At 36.9% G+C, this 24664-nt stretch overlaps 1 protein-coding gene across 5 annotated transcripts in view; it reads left to right on the forward strand.

Annotated features, from left to right (window-relative positions):
- Nucleotides 1–24664, forward strand: part of NOX4 (NADPH oxidase 4) — a 169106-nt gene that overhangs the window by 18463 nt on the left and 125979 nt on the right. For 3 of the 5 annotated variants that reach the window (XM_045483670.1, XM_045483669.1, XM_045483672.1), the window contains 5 exons: nt 4633–4743; nt 6605–6689; nt 10027–10124; nt 14240–14267; nt 20963–21035. In XM_045483670.1, the coding sequence (XP_045339626.1) occupies nt 4633–4743; nt 6605–6689; nt 10027–10124; nt 14240–14267; nt 20963–21035 (395 nt within the window). The remainder of the gene's footprint in view (nt 1–4632; nt 4744–6604; nt 6690–10026; nt 10125–14239; nt 14268–20962; nt 21036–24664) is intronic. The other 2 variants (XM_045483671.1, XM_045483674.1) reach the window with 1 other exon arrangement.

Consider the following 24664-nt stretch of genomic DNA (forward strand, 5'->3'; position numbering starts at 1 on the left):
ACATAGTGGCCCTATGATATAGCACAGTCTTAGAATTAGCAGAGATCAATCATGTGCTTTGTGAGGGAGATGAGGCTCTTCAGTACTGCCTGCTTCTATTAGTCTATGTTGAGGATGTGCTGAATTCTGGTGAACTGTGAAAAGTCACTGAGGTGAGAGGGAGTCCTAAAATTTTTTCAAGAATTTCAGAGACAACTAATTGTGTTTAGCATGAAGAAAACAAGATTGGACTAAGAAATCATTCTTTTATCTTCAGGTTAGGAATATTATTATCTAGAGGTGCCTGGTGGGTGGAAGTTACAGAGATATGGACTTCATGTAAGTGTAAGAAAGCAAAAGAGGTTTTTGACAGTGGAATGGCTGCTGTCTCTGGAACAATTCAACAGAAGCATAGATTACCTTTGGTCAGAGCAATCATAGAAGGAGTGAGACTCTGGGGGACAGTGGGGTGTGGGGTAGGCTCTTTTAGTACTCCAGTTTTAGAGGTACATGTTTCAGTAAAGTATTTAGCAAAATAAATTCACTTATGCGTACCATATTTAGTGAAAACTGGATCCTTTCTATATGCAAGACTGGGTCATAGTTACCATAAGATGTAATTCTTGTCTCAAAATTTTTGTGATGATTAGCCGCACAAAGAAATGTGATGGCCCAAATTACTTTCTTCCAATTTGCTCTGCATACTTCCTTCAGACTAATCATTAGCACATTCTCACCTCTTTATACCGCCGTCCTACTTAAAACACATTCACTCTGCACTGATATTGGGATAAAGACACACATTCTTTTTTTTTTTAATTTTTTTTTCAACGTTTATTTATTTTTGGGACAGAGAGAGACAGAGCATGAACGGGGAAGGGGCAGAGAGAGAGGGAGACACAGAATCAAAAACAGGCTCCAGGCTCTGAGCCATCAGCCCAGAGCCCGACGCGGGGCTTGAACTCACGAACCGCGAGATCGTGACCTGGCTGAAGTCGGACGCTTAACCGACTGCGCCACCCAGGCGACCCAAGACACACATTCTTAATGTGACCTACACAAGCCAGCCAGGTCTATCCCTTCTCCAGTTTTATGTTGTGGCACCCTCAATTTCCAATCCTTGGATTGGAATCCTGACCTGCTATTAAATTCTCATATATACATGATATTCCCATTTGCTGTGCATTGGTTTTCACGCTGGTTTTCTCTGCGTGGATGTCTTTCTCCTTTTTGAATGACTTGTACTATCACCCTCAAGATCTCAGTTCACTTTTCACGTAATTGGGGAAGCCTTCCTGACCTTATTTAGCTTTCATTTCCTGTTATACGTGCTCATACTCTGTATTTCTCATTCACAGAATTGATCATTGTTAGAATTTACATTTGATTATATAGCTATTTGATTAGTGTCTGTTTCCCCTACTAAAATGCAAACATCTTAAGGAATAGGCATTCTCTGTTTTAGAACTCCTGGTGCCTTGGGATATGTACATATCACACAAAATATGTATTGAATGAATGATATAAATGGAACAGATAACATTTACAGTAGAAGCATAGAAGAGAAAATTTAGAGAAAAGATGCGATATAGCGACACCAAGGCAATAAATTAATTTTGTATAGTGCTTGCATATTTTAGACTGATTTTTTTAGTTTTCACAAAAGTTCTAAGAGCTAGGATTATTGTATCATAGCATATTACATTCATTTTACAGATAAGAAAAATTATCCCTCTTAATTTTGCAGAAAAGGACAGTTAACTAGCTCAAGATGAATATTAAATAGCAGATTTAAGATAAGAAACCATGTGTTTGAGATTTTTAGAAAAATAACCATATACTTGTTATACCCAGATGTTATATTCTTTTATAACTTGCTTCAAATGGCATATTTCCTTATGATTTTTCTATAGGATTACATTAGGTCAGTCTGCTATAACAAAATACTACAGATTAGGTGGCTTAACGAATGTTTACTTCAGTTCTGGAGGCTGGGAAGTCTAAGATCAAGGTGCCAGCAGAATTGGTCTGGTGAGATCCCTTTCCTGGTTTGCAGAGAGCCACCTTGCTCTGTCCTCACAGACAGTCTACAGAGACCTGTGGCCTTTTCTTCTTCTTATAAAAGCACTAATTGCATAATGGGGGCCCTACCCTCAAAAACTTAATCTAAACCTAGTAAACTCTCCCAAGCTCCACCTCCAAATACTATGACATTAGATTTCATCATATGAACTTGGGGGGAACAGACATCCAGTCCATAACAAGGAGGAAGCTATGTTTTCTTTGTATTTGCTCATCTAAAATATATTCATAGTTTTAAAATTACATATGGATTTCTCAGTTAATTATGTTTCAGAGACCTTGACAGGTAGAATTTGAAACATGAAAGTAACACTGCCACCTAGTGACAACTAACTTGAATGAAGTTGGAAAAGCAAAGCAGCAATTAAGTTCTCAGAATGGTGACACAAGTCGTTCGGGTAGAGTGGGCAGGGCACCAGACTTGGGCGGTCATTTCTTTTTAGTGAATATTTGAGATAGTTGATTCTTTCAATGATCATGCATTAATAATGACGAAACAAAACAAATTCCCTTAGCTGTAGAATATTACCCGTGTAGTAAATGGATAAAATGAATTCCTGGGAAATCATTGACTGGGATCTGTCTCCATTTTCCTCACTCTTTCCATTGCTTCCGAATGAGGGAGGTTTGTACTCTGATAACCTAATAAAAAGAAGTTTTCATCTTATTTTAGAGAACTAAGGATATTCAGGAACAAACATGTAGGTAGAAATGAGTCCTTGATAAAATTTCCGGTTAGATTTTACAGCATTGTAAGGAAGAGGTGGAATGCCAAAGATAAACTCCCATCTATCCTAAGGGGACACTTAAAGCCACTTTGAATTAAATTACTATGTGATTTAATGTAAGCACAACAATAAAACAGTTCCAGACATGCAGTAAACAGTTAGAAAATGAGGGATATAAGAATTTTCTTTAAATCATTGAACCACAAAGGAAAATTGAATAATTTATTTGTATCTTTTAAGTCCTACACTTATATGATAGATTTTAGCTGAAAAATTTTAAGTGAATTATTGTCCTGGTACATTAAGATTGCAGATAAAATTATCATCTAAAATCCCTTGAGCTAAAATTTTCTTATCATGTGCAGATGCCAGATCAAAAGAAATAACAATTATTCTATTTCTCTGGAGGCCTAAATAACAAAAACCCATCACTCTGAAATGGTAATAATTTTGCTGATTGAGAAAAGAATGTTAGATTTAACTTTTTTTTTTTTTTTTAGATAGTCTGGAGGGGATTATTTCTATTTGTCTACTTAATGGTATATTCATTGCAATATATCTCTAAGGTGTTCTAACTCATGGTGTAAAAATAGCCTAACTGGAAATATTAATTACTTTTTATATAAGTCAGTGAAAATTATTGTTTTCCTGACATGACTTATTACCCTCTCTCCCCTTCCGGAACAATATTTCATGTGCTAACAATAAACATTTTGTAACGGAGATGCTATTTGCCAAGAGTTAAGTTGGAAATCTCACGAGCATGAAGAATTTTAAGATAAGAAAAGCATCTGACTTACGCACATTTCTCAGTCAATATCCTTAAAATAAATACTTTTATGTTTATTTTAGGAGGAGAGTACAGATTTGACCCCATCTCTTTCTTTCATGTGCTACATTATTTATATGAAGAATGTAGATAAGTACCAGACAAGAGCAGATGACAATCTAGCAAGATAGTTGCCATGAAGTATTGCCTGGATACCAAGGGTTCTGATTCTTTGAAAAAAAAAAAAAAAAAGATTGCACAATGTGGTTTTGATAATCTTCGTATGGGACACAGCTGATCTGGATCCCTCCTAGCTTTGGGTCACTGAAGAACTCTAGAGGTGTAGTTCTTTTTTTTTTTTTTTTTTTTAATTTTTTTTTTTTTTTCAACGTTTATTTATTTTTGGGACAGAGAGAGACAGAGCATGAACGGGGGAGGGGCAGAGAGAGAGGGAGACACAGAATCGGAAACAGGCTCCAGGCTCTGAGCCATCAGCCCAGAGCCCCACGCAGGGCTCGAATTTGCGGACCGCGAGATCGTGACCTGGCTGAAGTCGGACGCTTAACCGACTGCGCCACCCAGGCGCCCCTAGAGGTGTAGTTCTTAAGGTGAAACCAGAAAGATGGGTAGAGTCAGTAAGGTGAAGAGCTGAAAGGCAGTGGTTTGGAAAGGGGTTATGTAGTCAGAGCTTTGAATTTTTTGGTACCTTATCCATAAAAAAAGGATTCAACTACACCAGTGTGGAGGTGCATAAAATCCTGGGGCTCTCTAGGGTTCTTAATACCCAGAACAGTATAGTGGGGGCGGAATAAGAAATTGACTTCACACCAGAAAAATGTACTTGGGTGATTCTAACACTAGTAGAAAGACGGGAGACTAAGTTTCATGGCAGTATAGAGGAGAAAGAGACCAGTTTCTTTTAGGGGTTTCTGGTGAGAGGTGAGTTGTTCAAGATTCTTGAAGGAGTTGGCGTTTTTGCCATGATCCTTGAAGGAGGAACAGGGTGAGGCCTGTACTAAGTTTGTAGTCTGTTTTTGCCTTGGCCGTGTTTTGACCCTTGCCTTATTTGTTCAGCTAGGATTGTGTCTAAGCAGAGCCTCCGCATCTGTTCTTAACCTCAACTGCAGCCTTATCCTTCTACCCATGTGCCGGACACTCCTGGCCTACCTTCGAGGATCCCAGAAGGTAAGCACGAATAATCCTAGTCACAGATTCCAGCACAGAAATCAAGTGTAACAGTGGCCTGTTAGTAGCACTTCGTTTTCATGGTCTGATTTTCTACTAGATTGATTTCTCTCATTGGTTGTCATTTACTAGATGAGAGTAAAGACCTCATCATCTGTCAGGATGATCTGTGAGCTACTCTGCAACGCTAGATAAAGGCAGTGGATGGGTAGAAATGGTTATTAATAGGGGCGCCTGGGTGGCTCAGTCGGTTAAGCGTCTGATTTTGGCCTAGGTCATGATCTCACCATTCCTGAGTTCTAGCCCTGTGTCAGGCTCTGTACTGACAGCTCAGAGCCTGAAACCTATTTCAGATTCTGCGGCTCCCTCTCTGTCTCTGCCCCTTCCCTGCTCATGCTCTGTCTCTCCCTCTCAAAAATAAATAAATGTTAAAAAAATTAAAAAAAAAAAAGAAATGGTTATTAACAGTGGTATCAGGCACTGTGCGAAGCATTCCACATATGTAGCTAGGAATCCTCACAGTGATTCTGCAGGGATTGCTGATGAAGAACCTGAGGCATAGAGACATTAAGTAACTGGACCAACATCATGAGACTAGTGAAATGGCAGAGCTAAGATCAGTCCCAATTCTGAGCTTTTTCCAGAATACTATGCCTCATTGAGACCTTGTGTTTTCATTTAGTTAAGTGCAGGTGAGCAAGCGAGAGCCCTGTGGACTTTGGGCAATATATAGGGTGACTGCTGGTGTTGGTGGTGATTTACCTCCTTTTCAAACACAGACATGTTTTAAGCTATGTAGTAGGATTGGAGAAGATGTCTTGATTAAGATGTGACGTCATGTGTGATATTTAGTGTTGTAAAATGAAGGTTGTAAGAAAACAGAAAAACGTTTTGGAAATTGAAACTCAATTGAAATTATTTTTTGTCTTCGGTTATCCTGGTGTGTGGTATGTGTGTGTGTGTGTGTGTGTGTGTGTGTGTGTGTGTGTGTGGTTTCTTCATTGAGATAGTAAGGCATTGCTGGATCAATACTGATACTTTAAAAGAAGTTGTTAATATGAGGTCACTTTGATGTTCTGTGAAGTTAAAATAAGCGGATTTACTGCAGTAAAACTTCTCAACCTTTTCATGTAATTATATTTAGAAACTCTTTACTTTTAATACAGTAATTTGTAGAAATAACTCTTTCTGTAGGTTGCCTGCCATTGTAAAATGCTAGGTTTTGATGCCTATGGATGGCTATTGGCTTGGTGAGAAGAAAGAGAAGATAAACAGCAGGAAATGAAACGTGCCCACCTAAGTCTCTCAGTATTTAATAAGTCTTAAAGAACTGTCCCCTGATGTGAAACTAGGTACTCAAAGATGCTTGACATTTTATTTTTTATAAGATTATGAAGACATTTAAAACCATAGATGAAATTGCTTCATTTAAAAATAATCTTATTTTCTTGACTACAAAAGGAAATAATATATATTGTACAACTCAAACATTACAGAAATCATGATCAGGGAAGGTTTCTCCTAATATTACTGATTACAGTTTGGGGTAAATGCCTTCAGATTGGCATATACTGCCATTGACTTTAAACAATATGGGATTATAGTATAGTTTACATGTTATAATTGCTTTACCTAGCTGTTGTCTCAAACATCTTTCCACATCAGTAATAAGCTTTCTTACATTCTCTGTAATGTTCGGGTGTTCCACTGATTAGATATATCATAATTCACCTCACCAGCTTTTACTTCCTAGGTTTCTGCTGTATTTCCAAAACTTTGACATCATAAACAATGCTTTAATGAAAAACTCTACAGGTATCTTATTTGCTGCATGATTTTCACCATGCCAAATTTTATTTAGGTTCCAAGCAGGAGAACCAGAAGACTGTTGGATAAAAGCAGAACATTCCATATAACCTGTGGTGTTACTATCTGCATTTTTTCAGGTGAGAAAACCAAAAGATATTAACATATTGTGTTAGAAGAACACATTTTATGAATGGTATTTTTATTGTTCCATAAATTATTTGCTGTCCAACTTGTGGTTTTCTTACTATATACCTTAATTTTTCTTTACTGTGTATTTAAAGAGAGTTGCCTAATGGTGTTACAGAAAATGAACATATCTTATACATTAAATATATATATATATATGTGTGTGTGTGTGTGTGTGTGTGTGTGTGTTTCACATTATAATGTATGAAAGTTGACCCTCAAGCTGCTAATAATTGTTTTCCAAAAGTAAATAATTTCATTCAGAAAGATGAAAAGAAATAGAATAAAAGTTTTTAAGGTTTAAAAGTGAAGATATGATAGGAGTTCAAATGCATACAAATTAGAATGTGAACTGTACCTTCATACAACGTGAGTCCATTCAAAATTATATTTGATAAATGTTTCTTTGATATTAATACTTGGGTTGAAGAGTAAATGTCAAAAAGCTTGTGGAAATGTATCCTGTTCAATTCCAAGTTAAAGTATCAAGTGAGAATCTTTTGGTTTTTAAAAGAGTCCTTTTAAAATAAATTCTTATCTTGAGCATTTATATGATACTTTTCAAATTTTTGGAACAGAAAATAGTAAACATATTTATTAACTACATGGACTCTGGAGATGAATTGTGTACGCTCTATCCCCAACGCCCTCCTGCCTTACTGTGTGACATAAGCTCTCTGATCTTTGATTTGTTGTTGTTTTAATCATAAAATGGATTCACAATAGCACCTGCCTCATGGTTTTAAGACTAAAATGAGATCACCCATATGAAGTTTTTAGGGTAGAATTAGTTATGGTTTGTAATCTCAGGAGTTAATTATCTCAGTGGCGTAGCAACTGACATTTCTGTCTGGCCATTATTTGATAGGACATAGCTGTTTTGACACCAGGGACATTGGTCTGGATATGTATGTATGGCTATTTTGAATCAGACGTGTTTTGATGCAACTATTATCAAGAGATCATTAAGCTTTCAGCTTTTAAAAAGTTGCCAAGTATTGTCGAAACAGGCATCTGCACCATTTTATCCCTGGACATCCTCGTATTGGTGGTTTCCACCTCTGTAGGCGAGAGACAGGGAGAGGCTCAGGGGTGGGATCAGGAATCCATCCAGCCCAAAAGTCTGGGTATGGAGTAAGAATCCAGGATGAGATGAGGACCAAGGGTGTGGTAAGGGTTAGGGCTGGATTAGGACACAGAGAGTGAAAGGTCAGAAAAGGAGGAGCGTCAGGGAATGTTGACATATTTGTAACTTGATTTGTTCTAAACTGTAGCTGTGTCCAAATATTCTGGTTCAGCTGGCGAACAACCAGACTGAGACCGGGTAGAGTCTTGCCGTGAATAAACATTCCAGAGGGTTTGCTTTCTGCCACTCACTAGTTGTCTGACCTTAGCTACGTTGCCTCTTTTAACCTTAGTTTTTTTTTTTTTCCTTCTTGTTTTTTTAATGTTTACTTACTTATTTTGAGAGAGAGAGAATTCACACGTGTGTGCAGGTGGGGGAGGGGCAGAGGGAGAAGGAGACAGAGAATCCCAAGATGACAGTATGGAGCCCCGTGCTGTGATCCCACAAACTGTGAGATCATGATTTGAGTGGAAATCAGGAGTTGGACACTTAACTTAACCGACTGTGCCACTCATGTGCCCCAAACCTTAGTTTTCTTATCTGTAGAATAGGGATGCTTCTACCCACCTAATTGTTTTGCTGTGAGAATTAAATGGGAAAATCTATTCAAAATGTCTGGCCTGGCTTTCTCCCTGCTCCCTAAAATTAGAAGCCCTGAATGCTTTTGACCTAAAAGATCTTTAAAGAAGGTGAATGTATCCCTTAAGGGTATATCTCATACAGCTGTTACCTAGGGCTTGTTTTCAGGAGAATTCAGAAAGAATGACCCATAATCTATGTATGTAGTTAACATATAAACCTTTAATTTAAAATGAAGGGATTTTTTTTAAAGCTTATATATTTCAGACATGATAAAGCTATAGGACACACAATTTTGCTTAAATTATACTTTATGCCTATGCCATAGTTGAGTCTCACCTGGGCACCCTTTAAAAAATTTCCTTAACTCTGTACTTGCTTGTTAGTTAACCCACTTCTAACTTCCTGTCTGCTTTTTATGGGACCTTTTCCCTTTTTGATTCTGGCAGGAGCTTATCAATCGGTTAGCTAACTTTTTATTTAGCATTCTAGTCTTTCTCTTACTTCTATGTGCTTTCTGAGTACTTTAGAACTTTTGGCATATCTACATCTCATATGCTAGGTTGGAGGGGACCATAGAGTTTTCCAGTTTCCATACCATGTTTTCTGTTGAAACAGAGAATTTGTATAGACTGTAATGGTTCACAAACCCGTTTCAGGTTACTTATCTCATTAAATCTCCTATTTCTGTCATTGTCATTTTAGAGAGAACTAATCTGAGGCGTTGGTAGGTAAACAGTGTAGCCAAGAAAACTGGATTTCCAACTATTATCTGTTGTTCTTTCACCTCCCTTATTTCACCTACAAGAAAAGATTGGGAAGGGGGAATGTGGTATCATTCAATGCACAAGTTTGTTTTCTGCTTCCTTTCCAGCCTCTTCAAGATAATTTTCCTTTTCCCTGGCCATGCCAAAATGAATTTGTCTTCAACCCTGTAGTTACTTCCTAACACTTGCATCTTTTGCAAGAGCTCTGAGTCAGTTGAGCTCTCTTGTCTACTGTGCCACTGTAGATAGATTGTTAAATGGTAATTATTACTTTCCCGAGTTTTTAATACCAACGAAGTGATTGCCAACACTTTTGCTGTTGGGTTTAGGATGCTATGATTTGAATTTATGCGTTGTGAGAAATTTTGACTAGTTAAAAGCCTTCCAGGGGGTCTATATTTTAGGCTGAGTGGCAGTGGAAAATCACAATGTATATGCAACAGATTTAGAGCTAGAGGAGAGATGAAAAATGTAGAACAACTCAAATATCCAGGAGCTGTTAAATAAGTAAATGCACGCTCATATCCTCATACATTTACGTGTGTAAGTGTGTATGTATGAGTTTCCTAACCCTCACTTGCTAGGGTTATTTTATTCTAGCTTTTGAAAATTCAGTTTCTTTACAAGATTTCTAATACTAAACTGTCAGTAATCAAGATTTTTGTGTCTTTAAAATTTCCCCTTTCAATTTAATATTTTATTGCTCAGATCAGCTGTCAAAGTTTGACGCTGTGTTTACTGAGGGAGAGGAAACGAGCCCTCTTTGTGGAGCGTATAGAAAAGCCCCACTGATTTGGGCCTCATGTGATTCCGTAGGTGTGCACGTGGCTGCCCATCTGGTGAACGCCCTCAATTTCTCAGTGAACTACAGTGAAGATTTCGTGGAACTGAATGCTGCAAGATACCGAGATGAGGTGGGTGGTCTCCCTCTTCTCATTTTCCTTTCACTTGTGGTGAGGTGACTGATGAAGGTCTGTGATTTTCACGGAAAATTTGTACCTTGCTGCTCCCTTTGAGTGCTTTTAAAATGCAGTTGTCAAGTTGAGTTTTGTTCCTTTTCAGTAGAAAATATAGGTAATTACTATTTCACAATCTCTCCTGCTGCAAATGGGAGGTGGAGAGTGTCTACTTTTTATATTTCGCCGTGTTCCGACGGCTGCCACTCAGGCCTGCCTTCTGCCTCCCAACAGCGTTGTCTGGTTCCTATCTGGCGGAGACGGCCAGCGGTGTCTTTACAGGGCAAAAGTTCTTTTTTTTTTTTTTTTTTTTTTTTAAGAACTTGGGCAAGAAAGGGCAGAGACCCAGGTTGACTATTTGAGGATCCTGAGTAATCAGTTTATTTGACTTAAAAAAAAATATTATTGAATTCTAGTGGTTACTTGGTTTTGTTTTAATCCTTGAAATAGGTGACCTGGAGCTGAATTCTGGTGCGGGCATTATTATTTAGGGCTGCTTTTCTCCATGTGAAGCCATGCATGAAGTGAAATTGTATGTGCGGGGTGGCGGGCCAGAGCCTGATGAACACATGTATAACCCTGGTTAGCTCTCTATTGCTCAGTACTTTCATCCTGACTTTTCCTCAGTCTTCCTTTGCTTCATGGCAAGACTGCATCAAAATCAAACTACTGGGCATCGAATTTGATCACACCCCCTCCCTATCCTGCTAAGTCTGCTAGTGACTTTGTAGGATTGTTCCCTCTCTTCCTCAGCTCCATTTTCTCTTCCACGTATCACGTGAGTTATCTAGACGAATACTGCTATGGTTATGTGCTTGATCTCTTTTTCTTTTTTTTTTTTTTTTAATTTTTTTTTTTTTTCAACGTTTATTCATTTTTGAGACAGAGAGACAGAGCATGAACGGGGGAGGGGCAGAGAGAGAGGGAGACACAGAATCGGAAACAGGCTCCAGGCTCTGGGCCATCAGCCCAGAGCCTGATGCGGGGCTCGAACTCACGGACCGCGAGATCGTGACCTGGCTGAAGTCGGACGCCTAACCGACTGCGCCACCCAGGCGCCCCTTGATCTCTTTTTCAAAACAAAACAAAGGGAACACCAACAACAAACACAGAAACAAGTCACAAAACCAAAATAGCAAGCAGCCTTTGCTAAGTTCTTTGACCAGACACTAGTATTCTTAAAAAAGCCAAAATGGTTTAACTGGTGTGCATTGGGGTCAAGCATTGATAATTGCACTGAGCACCCAGCATTAAGAACCACTGACAAATCCAGCTTCGTTGCATGCCAGTGGAAGCTCTTCACGTGTAATGATTTCAGAATGGAGCCACCACTTTTTCCATCTCCTGCTACCTACTCCTATTCCTGTATCCTCCTCTGCCCATAGCACACGGATTTCCTGGTTTCCTGCCTCTGCCACACAGAGACGTCCTGCCATGCCAAGGACGTCGCCAGGACCGAAGCGACTCCAGTCTTTATCTTTCCTTTTTTGCTTCTCTCTTTTGTTTTGGTAATCTTAAGTCTTTAATAACTATAATGGTTCTATCATTTTTTTTAAAAAAATGTTTATTTATTTTTGAGATGGACACAGAGAGAGAGAGAGAGAGCAGGGGAGGGGCAGAGAATGAGGGAGAGAGAGAAGCTGAAGCAGGCTCTGCACGCTGTCAGTGCGGAGTCCCATGTGGGGCTTGATCTCATGAAACCGTGAGATCATGATCTGAGCTGAGATCAAGAGTCAGGCGCTTAGCCACCTGAGCCACCCAAGTGCCCCTAAAGGTTCTATCATTTAAATGTCATATGCTTTTGCTTAATATTTTAATATTTTTAGTCATATTAGGGTCTGTAGTTATTAACTTTATTTAACTTTATGCAGCTTACATGCTCAAAAGAAAATATTTTAAAACTCTCAAGAAAATGAAGTTTAAAAAATGAAACCCTTTTCTCCAAAAGTAGCCACAGTTAATAACTTTCTGTTCTCTTATAAGATACTTTGAGTGGTATTTTATGAAACATACTCATCAACAATTTTCTTATTTCCATAATTACATGTGCGGTAGCTTGCTGTATCAAAGAGTATAGATCTATCATTCTCTTCGTACTAATGTGTGATAGTTTATTTTAGACTTCTCCTTATTCACAGATGTTTAGGTTGTTGTTGAGTCTTTGTTATGAACCACTCTCCAATAAATCAATTTTTTTATGTGCTTCCACTAGACAGATCCCTAGAAGTAGAATTTTGTTTCAAAGGTGTTCACATTTTTAGTTCTTTTTTTAAAATTTTTTAAAGTTTATTTTTATTTTGAGAGAGAGAGCAAGCAAGAGAGAGCAGGGGAGGGGCAGAATCCCAAGCAGGCTCTGTGCTGTCAGCGAGGAGCTGGATGCAGGGCTTAAAGTTGCAAACAGCAAGATCATGACCTAAGCAGAGATCAAGCGTTGGCTGCTTAACCGACTGAGCCACCCACATATTTAATTTTTGTGCCCTGCACATTTTTAATTTTGATGGACATTGCCAAATTGCCTTCCAAAAAGGCTTCACCAGTGGACATACTTCTACCAAGTTTGTCAGAATGCTTATAGCTACACCTGCCTTGTTTTTTGTTTTTCTTTAATTTCTGCCAGTCTGATGGATGAAAAATGGCAGCTCATTGTTTTAATTTATATTTCTTTCTTTGTTTCCTTCCTTACTTCTTTCTCTTTTTTCTCCCTCTTCTTTATTTTTGAGCAACTTGTAGGTATCAATGTGCTAGATGAAGATGAAAACACAAGCACACGCACACACGCACAGACGCGCGCGCACACACACACACACACACACACACACACACACACTGCATGCATAAACAGAGTCTTCTGTGAGTTGTCTTTGAGAAAGAAGGATTTGTGACAAGCAACCTTTGTCCATGCTTTGTGGTCTCTGTCTGTCTTCTCCAGGTTTCTAGTGACCCACCCTCGGGCTACTGGGTGGCACACTCTTTATGGCCTACCCGAATCTGCCTCATCCTGTCATGTGTGAAACTGTCTCTTGCTCTCTCACATTCCATCCTCATTCCCTGGCAGTAGTAATTGTTCCATCCTCTGAGTTCCCACAGCTATTAGTTCAGATTTCTGGTGTTACCTCTTTGTTCAGCTGGTCTTGTATTTTCACTAGCTGTTTATATATTAGGTTACTCTAGGTTACCCTTTAGCTATGTTCCTAATGTCAGAGATAGAAGTCATCTGGCCCCGGCAGGATGAAGTTATGCTCTTGCTGGGCAAGTGGCCCTTATTCAAGGCTTCTGCAATTATTTCATATAAATGGCTTCCCACTTTGTATATAGGTTGGGCTGACTCCAGCTTCAATGGAGGCATAGGAAAGAATTTCAAAAGTTGTGCAATATTAAGCACCATTAGGATGAAAAACAAATCCACAAATCTACTGGGGATTGATCTCAGAAAATACAAAGGGAGTTGCCTAAGGTCCATTACACCACAAGAGATGTAGTTTAAAGGAAAGATTACACTAACAAGATTAATTTTTATATTTCTGAGTAACAGGAACCCATCCTCTTTATTTGAATATTGTCACTACTTTTCACAGTATTTGAAATATTGTAAGTATTCCATTAGTATTCTTTGCACTGAATTTACAGTGTACAGCCCTCCCTATATATTTTATTACTTTTGATTTTCACTGTCTTGACACCTTAAAGGTGCAATTTGACATTTATGGTGGACAAAGTATGTATGAATGTTTCCACATTATAGACAAAGATATTGAATCTCCAAATGGTCATAGTGTGGGCTTCAGGCCACTGCTACTAATTTGTAATTAGCCATGAAGTTGAAAGTCTACACTTTCTGACTCTTCATCCTGTGCTCTTTCTTTCTCAGAAGGATAGTCTTCTCTGTGTAATTTTGTACTTGTTATGATCTCCTCTAGTGTCATGAAAACATTATGAAACTTAATTGAATTTCTCATTTCCATTGGGAGAATGCATCTGAAATGCCTAATGGATCTGATACCCAGCAGATGCCTTGTAGAATTTTACATTATCAATGTTCTATTTTTCAGTCAATTTTTTTCCTTTTTTCTCAGGATCCTAGAAAACTTCTCTTCACAACTGGTAAGTTGTTATTCATTGCTCTTTCTGCAGATTCAGGGAAATCTTTGAAAATAAGCATCATCAAACTACATAGCAATTAAGTATATGTTAAGATATAACATGGAAAATTTGCAGTCAGAACCAATGTTAGGAGTTTAAGCGTAAGTTGCAACGAAAGCAGGGGACAAGGCAAACAGTGGGGTTCAGATGAACTAAGAGTAAAAATAAGTAAATGCATTTGCCTTCCATATGTTCTTCCAATAACAACAATGCAATGCCATAGGCTTTGTGCCCACGGCTGTGATAGTCCTGTTGGAGATGATACACATAGAATAGTCTCTTGCCCTCAAGGTACTGGAAAGAAACACCAAGCATTCTGAATATCAATGTGGCTCTTGTAACTCAGTAATTTAGTAGGATATTTTGTCATCTTTATAACCTATGTAAAAAGGGGAGAAACAGTCATTAAAATCCATTAGTTTTCTTGCAATGGGACTCCTTTTTCATTTGTCATTTACTTTTCCTTTCCAAGCATGTTGTCCATGAAAGCTCAGTCTAGACTATTAATTTGTTAAAGTGCATTTAAGCATCTCAAAATTTTGTCCTGTTGTTAGTATAATTCTTACTAAAATTCTTCTCTTTCTCAACCTTACACGATGAAAGGAGAAAACTGCATTTGGGGGATTTTTAACACATATTTCAGTGGTAAGGACAATTAGGTAGCTGAGACGGTCTATCATAAAGGCTTGGCTATCACAAACACCCTATTAAGGATCAAAATTGCATCGGAGACTGAAGTGCATGGTTCTGTCAAATGCATTGTTTTTCTTTTCAATCAATATTATGATGAAAATAATAATAATTCAGATGTTTTTTCCCCTTCCTTGTCACAAGTGAGGACACAATGGTATATTTTGATTTATAAAATATGTTTTTTTTTCTGTCTGTGTATGCAAAGTATTCCACAGTTTTCTCTGTAGGAACACAATTTAGTTTTGTTTACAACTTTGCTCATTGAAAATATGTTTTTCATTTAAGCCTTAAGAATTGGATGAGAAATAAGAGGCAGAAAAAGCATAAAAACAAAACCTTATGTGTGAATCAATGTATTTTTTGGTTCATATGAATTAATTTTACAGAAATATCCAAGAATTTTGTTTTAATATTATTTTGTACAGCACAAAGTATGGGCGAAACATGGAGACATTTAAAATGTTTGGGAAAGTTTAGTTTACAGACATATAAAAAGATGTCTTATATGACCAAGATATTACATTCAGAGTCTTAGTGTAATGAATACTTATATATAAGCAGGTGATCTCTCCATCTAGCATGAAACCCCACCATTTCATGTTTTTTCCCAGAAGTTTCCATGAGTGATGTTGGACTAAGTAGAGATGATACTTAAAAATACGAATTTCCAGATTCCATTCTAGAGAACCTCTCCCTGTAGTGTGACCTGACCATGAATGTTATTAACCTTCTCAGGTATCTCAGGAGCTTCTGTTTCACCCTTACTGAACATCTCATCATACTGTTGTGATTCCCTTCTCGCAACACCTAACTTTTGTCTACTCTCTTACCCTATTCTCTCTCTCTCTCTCTTTTTTTTAACCTGCTCAGCTTCTGCTCAGCCTCCAGCCTCAGCTGACACACCCTATCATGCACAAATTCCGCCTTGGAGGCAGAGCTGCTCTCTTCTTTGGCATGGGTTCCTAAAGACACATAGTAAAATACTATGCTGGAGAATACTTTATTTCCCGTACATGCATGGTCTTTTCCACCTGAATGTGAGCTTTTCCGGTGTAAGGCAGGGCTTCCCCTAGGGCATGCAGAGCCTCAGGTACATTTTTTTTGTGTTGTTTTGTTTTGTGGAGTTTCTGTCACTACAAACAATTTGAAAAACAAACCAGTATATCACTATCCTTTTAGTGTCCCAGTCTACACCATTTCATGAAAGAAATTCGGTGCTGGCCAGAAGGTGCCAGGTTCTCAGGTTGTCAGCTTGGAACACAGCCCAGAAGCCCTATGTATGAGTCTGGAGCTTCTAGAACATCTGATTGACCCTACCGAGTAGTAGGTGAGAGAACAAAGCAGAATCAAAGGATGGCAATGGGAGAAGGGATGGTTTTCTACAAATAGACTTAGTCTAGCTTTGTATTACTAGTAAGTCTATGATTAAAATACCGTTTCATAGCTACGAATGTTGTTAGGTACAGTGCCGAGGAAAAATCAAGTTTCTTTTTTTTAAAAATTTTTAATGTTTATTTATTTCTGAGAGAGAGAGACAGAGTGTAAGCAGGGGAGGGACAGAGAGAGAGAGGGAGACACAGAATCCGAAGCAGACTCCAGGCTCTGAGCTGTCAGCACAGAGCCTGATGAGGGGCTCGAACTCACAGACCGCAAGATCATGACCTGAGCTAAAGTTGGACACCCAACTGACTGAGCCACCCTAGTGCCCCAAAAATCAAGTTTCTGATGGAGGAATGCATGCATGTTTTTAGGTGTTCTAGTGATAAAGTCTACCTTTTATTGGTTAATATATTTCTTAGATTTTAGGTTGTTTAATGTTACGTAGAGTCTTCTGTCTTTAAATATTTTTCGATGTGATCTACAACTGAGAATTAAGATGGTTTTGTAGAAAATAAAGTCTGTGGCAGTTCAAGTGACATGAAATATGGTAGTTAGATCACTCAGTAAGAAATGTTAAAAACATTAAGAATTTATAAAATAAAACAAGTTTAAAAGATTGTATTATTCAAACATGGATTTCAAAATATTTAGTATGTCATTTCCAAATTTGGTAGTACCTTGTATGATGAGAATAAAATGCATACAATCCAGTTTCAATTAGAAAAGCCTTAAAAAACAAATAGAATTGTGTTTCCAGTTATGTTGGAAAAAAACAGGATAATGAGTACAAGATGGTATATTTCTGACCACATCTGGATGTGGATGAAAACGTTCTGTCAGTTTCTTCTAGACTTGGGAGTATACTGCAGTCCTTTTAAAGGCAACTAATTAATGAAATCTTATATGCATAGATAAAAAGTAATAAGAATAAACATACAAGCATGTCATTTCCTAAGGAAACAAGTGTAGGTTTTGCTTTATAATTTGAAGGATTCAGAGAGTTCATAATGTACAGGTAAGATGGCCCAGTAAGCTTTGACTAGCTTCATAATTTCCAACCTGTGCTTCCTGACTTTTGGAATGTGTGTAGTAATAGAAACTAATATATTGGGTCTTAGATGAGCTGTCATCAAAAGCTAGATTAGGGTGCCCCTTGACGTACCCTGAAAACACTCAATGCTTAGCTCTCTTTCAGCACTTAATGCCCTTTGTTGCATTTGTCTGCTTATCTTGTCTCCCATACTGGACTAGAATTTCTTTTAGAGCAGGATTCATTTTTTTCTATCACCTAATAGTACATTACAGATACCTAGAAAAAATACACTGAAGATAAAAGTCATTTGTGTAACTCTACTACTTGTTACATAGATCTTTACAACATCTAGGTAATCAGTTAGCTAACCTTTGTTTAATTCCAATGTCAGAAATTGTAACTTCTTAAGGTACTCCCCTTTTTTTGACCATTGTAATTATAATAATTTTTCCTTTTCATTGTTAATTATAAGTAACTTTTTCTTCTTCATTGAGCTGGCCTATTACTTTATAAATTACAAAGTCTGATCTTTTTATATTTCTGGGAGATAGAAAGGAAACATGAATCCTTTAGATAAAAAAAGATGACTTCATAAACCTGAAAGAACATTAAAAAGTGTTGAATTGATTCTCCTCCAGTGAGATTGGAGTTTGGCCTAAGGGACAGTAATGGGAGCATTAATCCCAGGATGTGCATCCCATCGGCCAAGGTGTCTACTTCATCTTCAAGTGACTAATGTCAACTATTTCACCTCCTCTGAATCTTTCCAGTATGTTTTCCGTGTTCTGTTCTAAAAGGTGTTCACTGGTTATATGTTTGAGGAAAGATCTGTTTCTGGTTTCTTAGTGCTAGTACTTCCCAGAGACTTTAATATACTAATGTGTTCTGTGACTCTGTAAGGAATTATTATTATACTTTTGAGAAATAGAAATTAATATCTCAAAGAATTACTGTTCAAATAATATACTTTGGAAATTATGCCTCTACACTAAACATACTTAGTTTTTTCAGGTGTCCTGATGAAGTGATTTGTAGACATTCCATAGCTAATCCTGGCATATTTAGAACCACATGGGAAGCCTTTTATGCAGACACAGTAGACCTTAATAAAGTCCCAAGAAAATTATTGGAAAGGCCTCTGCAACCACAAATTTTACATCATGGAGCCATCTGGGATTCTATCATTTATTTATTCATTTGGTCAAATAAGTTTTTTTTTTTTAATTACTTGAAGCCAGAGAGAAAGACCTCCTCTTTTTTTTTCTTTTTCAAATTTATTGACTTATAATTGGAGCCCAGTAGATAATGCATATGTAAATTATGCTATTTGATTGATTTTTGACATATATATATATACACTTGTGAAGCCAAGACCAAAATCAAGATAACAAATATATTTATCATTCCACAAAGCTTTTTGTGCTTTTATAATGCATCCTGAGACTGATCTGCTTTCTATCACTGGAGAATGGTTTGGATTTTATAGAATATTATGTAAAAAGAATCACAGAGTTTGTACTCTTGGGATTTTTTAAGTGGAAGAATGTCTGGCTGTTTTCACTCAGTCTAATAATTCTGTGATTCATGTATGTTGTTGCATATAGCACATGGTGGTTTTTTAAATTGCTGATTAGTGTTTCAGGTAGAGATAATACCACAATTATTTACCCATTCATCTGTTGATGGAGATTTCAATTGTTTATAGGCCTTAACTGTTAAAAAAATAAAGTGGCTATGAATATTTTTGAACAAGTCTTTGTGTAGATGTGCATTTGAGATTCTTTGGGGGAAATACTTGGGGGTGGAAAGGCTGGGCCATTTTGTAGGCATGCTGTTCTTTGTAAATACCATTTTTCTGTACTGTTAGTCCTTAAGTGTGAACTGGTTATATATAGTTGTCTTGTTCTTCTCTTACCCCTAGGAAGTTAGTATTCACCTGGGGCAATGGCAAAGAGGAAGGGGAGGGAGGGCCCTGGAAAAGAAGTATAGAGAAGAGATGATGTGGATTAGGCATATCAGGAAAGGCAAGTCTTGTTAGGCTTCCAAATCTGTATATTGGGAAGACCAAGGAGGAGAGAGTGTTCAAGTGTTAAGCATACAAAAACTAGCTCCTTAATTTCTCATGTGTCCCTTTATAAGTAGAAACTTGTTTCTACTGTACTGAGATTTCTAGCGTTTTCCAGTGATTCCAAACTGTTGGAATCCTAATGATGCACACCTGTATTGCTCCTATATTGTTCCCAGCTTGTCTGCTTCTGCTAGAGGCTTACAGTTCATGATGGCCCTTCTATGTTGTAGGTGGTTCCCTGGCAAGGAGAGAAGTTGGGGAATGCCTATACTTTTGGAGACACAATTGTTTCAATAGCTTTCCATAAAGATTTAAGATGGAATCTCTCAGGTTATTTAGGGCTTACTGTTGCTTGTATGATTGTAAGAGCAAATAACAGTAGCTTATAGACAGGATATTTTATTTGGTATTAATAAGATAAATCGAAATGCAACTATTGTGATTTTTGATCCAGCATATCAACTATTCATTTTGGATATGCTGTACCGACTAACATTGGATTTAGCCATCTATCACATCAGTATTAAGTTTGCAAAGCATTGCACATTTTTTTCTTTGTTAAAAAATGATTATTATATCAGAAACGCTGATTAACAGCCTGTTTTTCCATACTAAGGTGATAGGCCTGCAAGTGTTCTTAAAACAGCAGCACTGTAATTCTTTTTTCTTGAACTCTACCATTTTTTGTTCTACAGTTGAAGTTGTGGTTTTTAGGAAGCTTTAGGTTTTGTTTATTTTTTCTTTAAAATTACTCCGGATACTGAAGCCCAAAAGAAATTATTTGAATTGAGACTAGAGGAGCTATTAGTTCCATAAAAGGAGGGCTGAGGGAGTCAGGGAGTTTTCATACTGTGGTGGAAAAACCAAAACGGTAAAAGGTGTTGGATATCAACTCAGTCCCATTGCATATTTTTTCCTCCTTTAAAACAGCTTTATTCATGTAGAATTAGGATACAATTAATTGCATCTCTTTAATACACACTCATGTTTCATAAGTTTTAACACTTGGTATGTTTACAAAACCATCATCACTATCAATACAAGGAATAGATCTTAACACTCACCCTTTAAAATTTTTTTGTGCCTTTAGAAGTCTTTCCCTCCTGCTCCTCCTTGCCTCCCCATTAAACATGTTTACTTTTTCTCTGTTGTTTTCATTATTGACATTTGATATCTTGTGTGCATTTGGGATAGCATGTCCCTGCAGAAGTATGTACACATCCAGCATTCTGAGTGGGATACGTGAAAATACTAAGGTGGACTCTTCTTTTAAAGGTAGAAAAGATTGCTTTGTTTTAAGTACCTTGAATCTGTGCTAATTTTAAAAGGGCTTTTTTTGAGAAGGAACATACAAAGAGATATGTGATTTGAATTGGGCTTCCCACAGAGCACCGTAGCCCTTTGGATTTTAAGGTAATAATTTTTTGTACTTTTTTTCTCAGTATGGTTTAAGTTAAATGTACTTATATACCTTTTTTATAGTTCCTGGCCTGACAGGGGTCTGCATGGTGCTGGTGCTCTTCCTGATGATTACAGCTTCTACATACGCAATACGGTGAGTGTCAGGCCCATTATATCAATGTTTACTGAGTATTTAAGTTTTCCTCAGATAATCTTTGTTTTCATATGCAGAAAAAGTGTTGATTAACTGGAATGCTTAGCAAGTGCAGCCAGTATTTTGGTTAATGGACTATTCTGGAAAACTAAGAGTGAAGTAGAGACATTTCCATATATCATTTCCTGCTTTTGAAAAATCTCTTTGTTTAGTCAAATGTTCTGTGTTGGTAAGGAAACATGTGGAGACTTTTTGATGACTGAGGAAATTTGAGTTCTTCAGGGTCATCCTTCTGAAGGATAGTGTATCTCTACAAGACATGAGATTGAAATCAACATGTATGCAAAGGAATATAACATAATTATTTTATAACTCATTTCCTGTTGCAGTTTATTGTAGTATTTTAAATGAAGCTTTGGGAACGTGGTTAGTTGACATCTGCTAAAATAATCAAAAATATCTGTATGCATATTTATTCTTCTGGTTACAAGATTTTGAGCAATTGCAGGCATACATTTTCATGAACACTTTCACATGTTCTTTCTGATAGATACATTCTGTATGTCATAATATTTTACAGCATCTTGTGTTTCTAGGTCCAGCTTTTTGGTTCAGAAAGCAAAAAGAAGAAATAATACATAGTATACAAAAATCCCCAATTATTGTACTTGAGATGGGAAATTTAATGGAAAAACATGCATACACATTTTGAAAATAATTACCTAATAGAATATCAAAATGATTCTATCTTTGCACTTCTGGGAACATCTCTGCACACATTCACGCACCCCAAAATGTCACAAGTAAACTCACCAGAGTTTAGCACTATAAACTTTCTGGTTTGATGTTTATAGGCTTAATCTTTCTTGCCTTTACTCACTCAGTCCTCACCTCCTACCTCCACCATCACTCTCTTTTTCCCCCTTTCACACTACTGATCTCTCTCTTCATATGTCTATGTATGTCACTAATACAGAATCATGTTATAGATGTTATTTTAAATCTGCTTCTTATTTAAATATGTTAGGAACATTTTTGTACATTAATAAATATCTCTCTGTCATCCTCTTTACTGTTAGAACAGCATATCATCCTATATACATAAGTTTCCCAATTCCCCTATTGTTGGATATTTTAGGTTGATTCCATTTTTTATAGTATTTCAGTTCTGAAGCAAACACCCCCATCCATATGTCTTTGCATACTTTTGCACTTACGTCCTGAGGAAAACTATCTGGATGTAGAATGGCTTGGCAAAACAGTAAGCACACTTTTAAGACTTCTCATAAGAATTAAAACTCACCTTACAGAAAGACAAATCAAATCTCTAACATTAGTGCTTAAGAGTGCCAATTTTGTGGGGAGAAATTTTATTTTAGTTAGGTAAGGCATATTAAAGAACATACATTTTTCAGTTTTCAGTGCTCTTAAAGGAAAATGAGGGCATCTGACATACTTATTTGCAAGATCGAAGATCTATGAATGTTCTACATCGATTAAAAATCCTTAATTGAGAGATAGTTTTATAAAATGGAGTATAAAGATCAGCTTCTATTTTCAACCGAGCCATTATATTTGTACTCATAATAATTCAGTGAATGTTCATCAATCTTCAGTTTTTCATGTCTTTAAAAGAGACTAAAACCAACTCTGCTTTTCTCCAAGCTTTATTGTGAGAATCATGGAATTCTTAAATGGATCACAGAGATAATCTTCTTCCTCTTCTCTTTATCAGTGAGGAAATAAAGCGTTAGAGAAATTAAGAGAATAAATGGCTCCAATGTTTGATTTCTTTTTTTCTTCTAATGTTTGATCTCTTTTTTAAAAAAAAATTTTTTTTTAAACATTTATTCATTTTTGAGAGTGAGAGAGACAGAGCATGAGCAGGGGAGGGGCAGAGAGAGAGGGAGACACAGAATCAGAAGCAGGCTCCAGGCCCCGAGCTGTCAGCACAGGGCCCAACGCGGGGCTCAAACTCACGGACTGCAAGATCATGACCTGAGACGAAGTCGGATGCTCAACCGACTGAACCACCCAGGAGCCCCTAATGTTTGATTTCTAACAGTTGAATGTAGTCTAGTAATCCACCAATGGTTCAGTATGGGTCAATCTATTAAAATAAGTAAATATTTTAATAGCAGGTGACAGGAATACAAACATATTTTTATCTCAATAGATTTTTAAATGGTGGTTATTAAATCTTAGCCCTAGTTATGAATTAAAATAAGTAAACTAGGAATTAATTTCCTTTATAGAATTAAAAAAAAAATAGAAAAGCCAGAACTAAACTCATAAAAGAAACATGAGATACATTCCTAAGAAAATTATGCCAAAAGTGATATTTTTAATTCTACCATTATTATATATGATAAGGAATGAAACATTTAGAATTAGTAGAAAGAATGCAACAATAAATCATCATTATTTCCAGAAAGGTATATGTAATTGTTCTGCCAGACAATCCAAGAGAATTATGGAAAAAAAAACAAAACATTAGTGTTATACCAAAGAAAAGAATTGTAATAGGTAAATGAATACAAAACAAATATTAAAAATAGCTTTTATATAATAGCTATTATCAGTTTGAAATTGAATAAAACTAAATAATAAAAACATGGAATATCTAGAAATAAACTTAATAAGAAACTAGTTAAAATCTATATAGAAAAACACAGAACTGCATTGAGGGAAATAAGTAGATATTTTAATAAAGATTGCATACTGCAAAAATGGAGTTCTTCCTCAGTCATTTTGTAGGCTTGTTGCAATTCCCATCAAAATCAAAGATAGATTATTTTGTTTTTTGAATTCAGCAAAAACAGTTCTAAAGTTCACCTGAGGGAATATCCAAGTACATGTTCCAAAGAGAAGTAAAAGGGAATGTGGCTTACCAAACATTACCACAATTAAGCTTCAGTAACCTCAAACAGAATAGGACTTAATTGCAAAAATTACCAAGGAATTGAACCTAATGATAGAGTTGATAGAAAGCCCTGTAGGAGACTTTGATATATATAAAAAGCTGCTAAATAATGAAGATGCCATTACAAACTTATGAAGAAAGTAAGGCTTAAGTGAATGAAATTTGAGAAAAATTAGAGGTAACTGTAAAAAAATGATGCCATTAAAATTTAAAAGAAACTTTGCCCAATAATAAATTCTTACAGTCTTATGGAACATGCTTAAATTATATGGAACATGGTTAAAATTTAAACAGTTTACACACAACAGTTAAGAAAAATATACTGTAGAAATGGATAATTATCATGAATAGATAAATCACAGAAGAATTTAAGGTGAGTAACACAGAAAGGAAATCATATCCAATTCCACTTACATAAAATAATGAAAATGTATAAAGTGGAGTTGGGGTTTGTGGAAACAGCCTCTCCTACTGTACAGTTGGGTTTATAATTGATAAACAGGGGTGCCTGGGTGGCGCAGTTGGTTAAGCGTCCGACTTCAGCCAGGTCACGATCTCGCGGTCCGTGAGTTCGAGCCCCGCGTCGGGCTCTGGGCTGATGGCTCAGAGCCTGGAGCCTGTTTCCGATTCTGTGTCTCCCTCTCTCTCTGCCCCTCCCCCATTCACGCTCTGTCTCTCTCTGTCCCAAAAATAAATAAACGTTGAA

The sequence above is a fragment of the Leopardus geoffroyi genome, chromosome D1 (assembly GCF_018350155.1).
Source record: "Leopardus geoffroyi isolate Oge1 chromosome D1, O.geoffroyi_Oge1_pat1.0, whole genome shotgun sequence".
NCBI classification, from domain to species: domain Eukaryota; kingdom Metazoa; phylum Chordata; class Mammalia; order Carnivora; family Felidae; genus Leopardus; species Leopardus geoffroyi.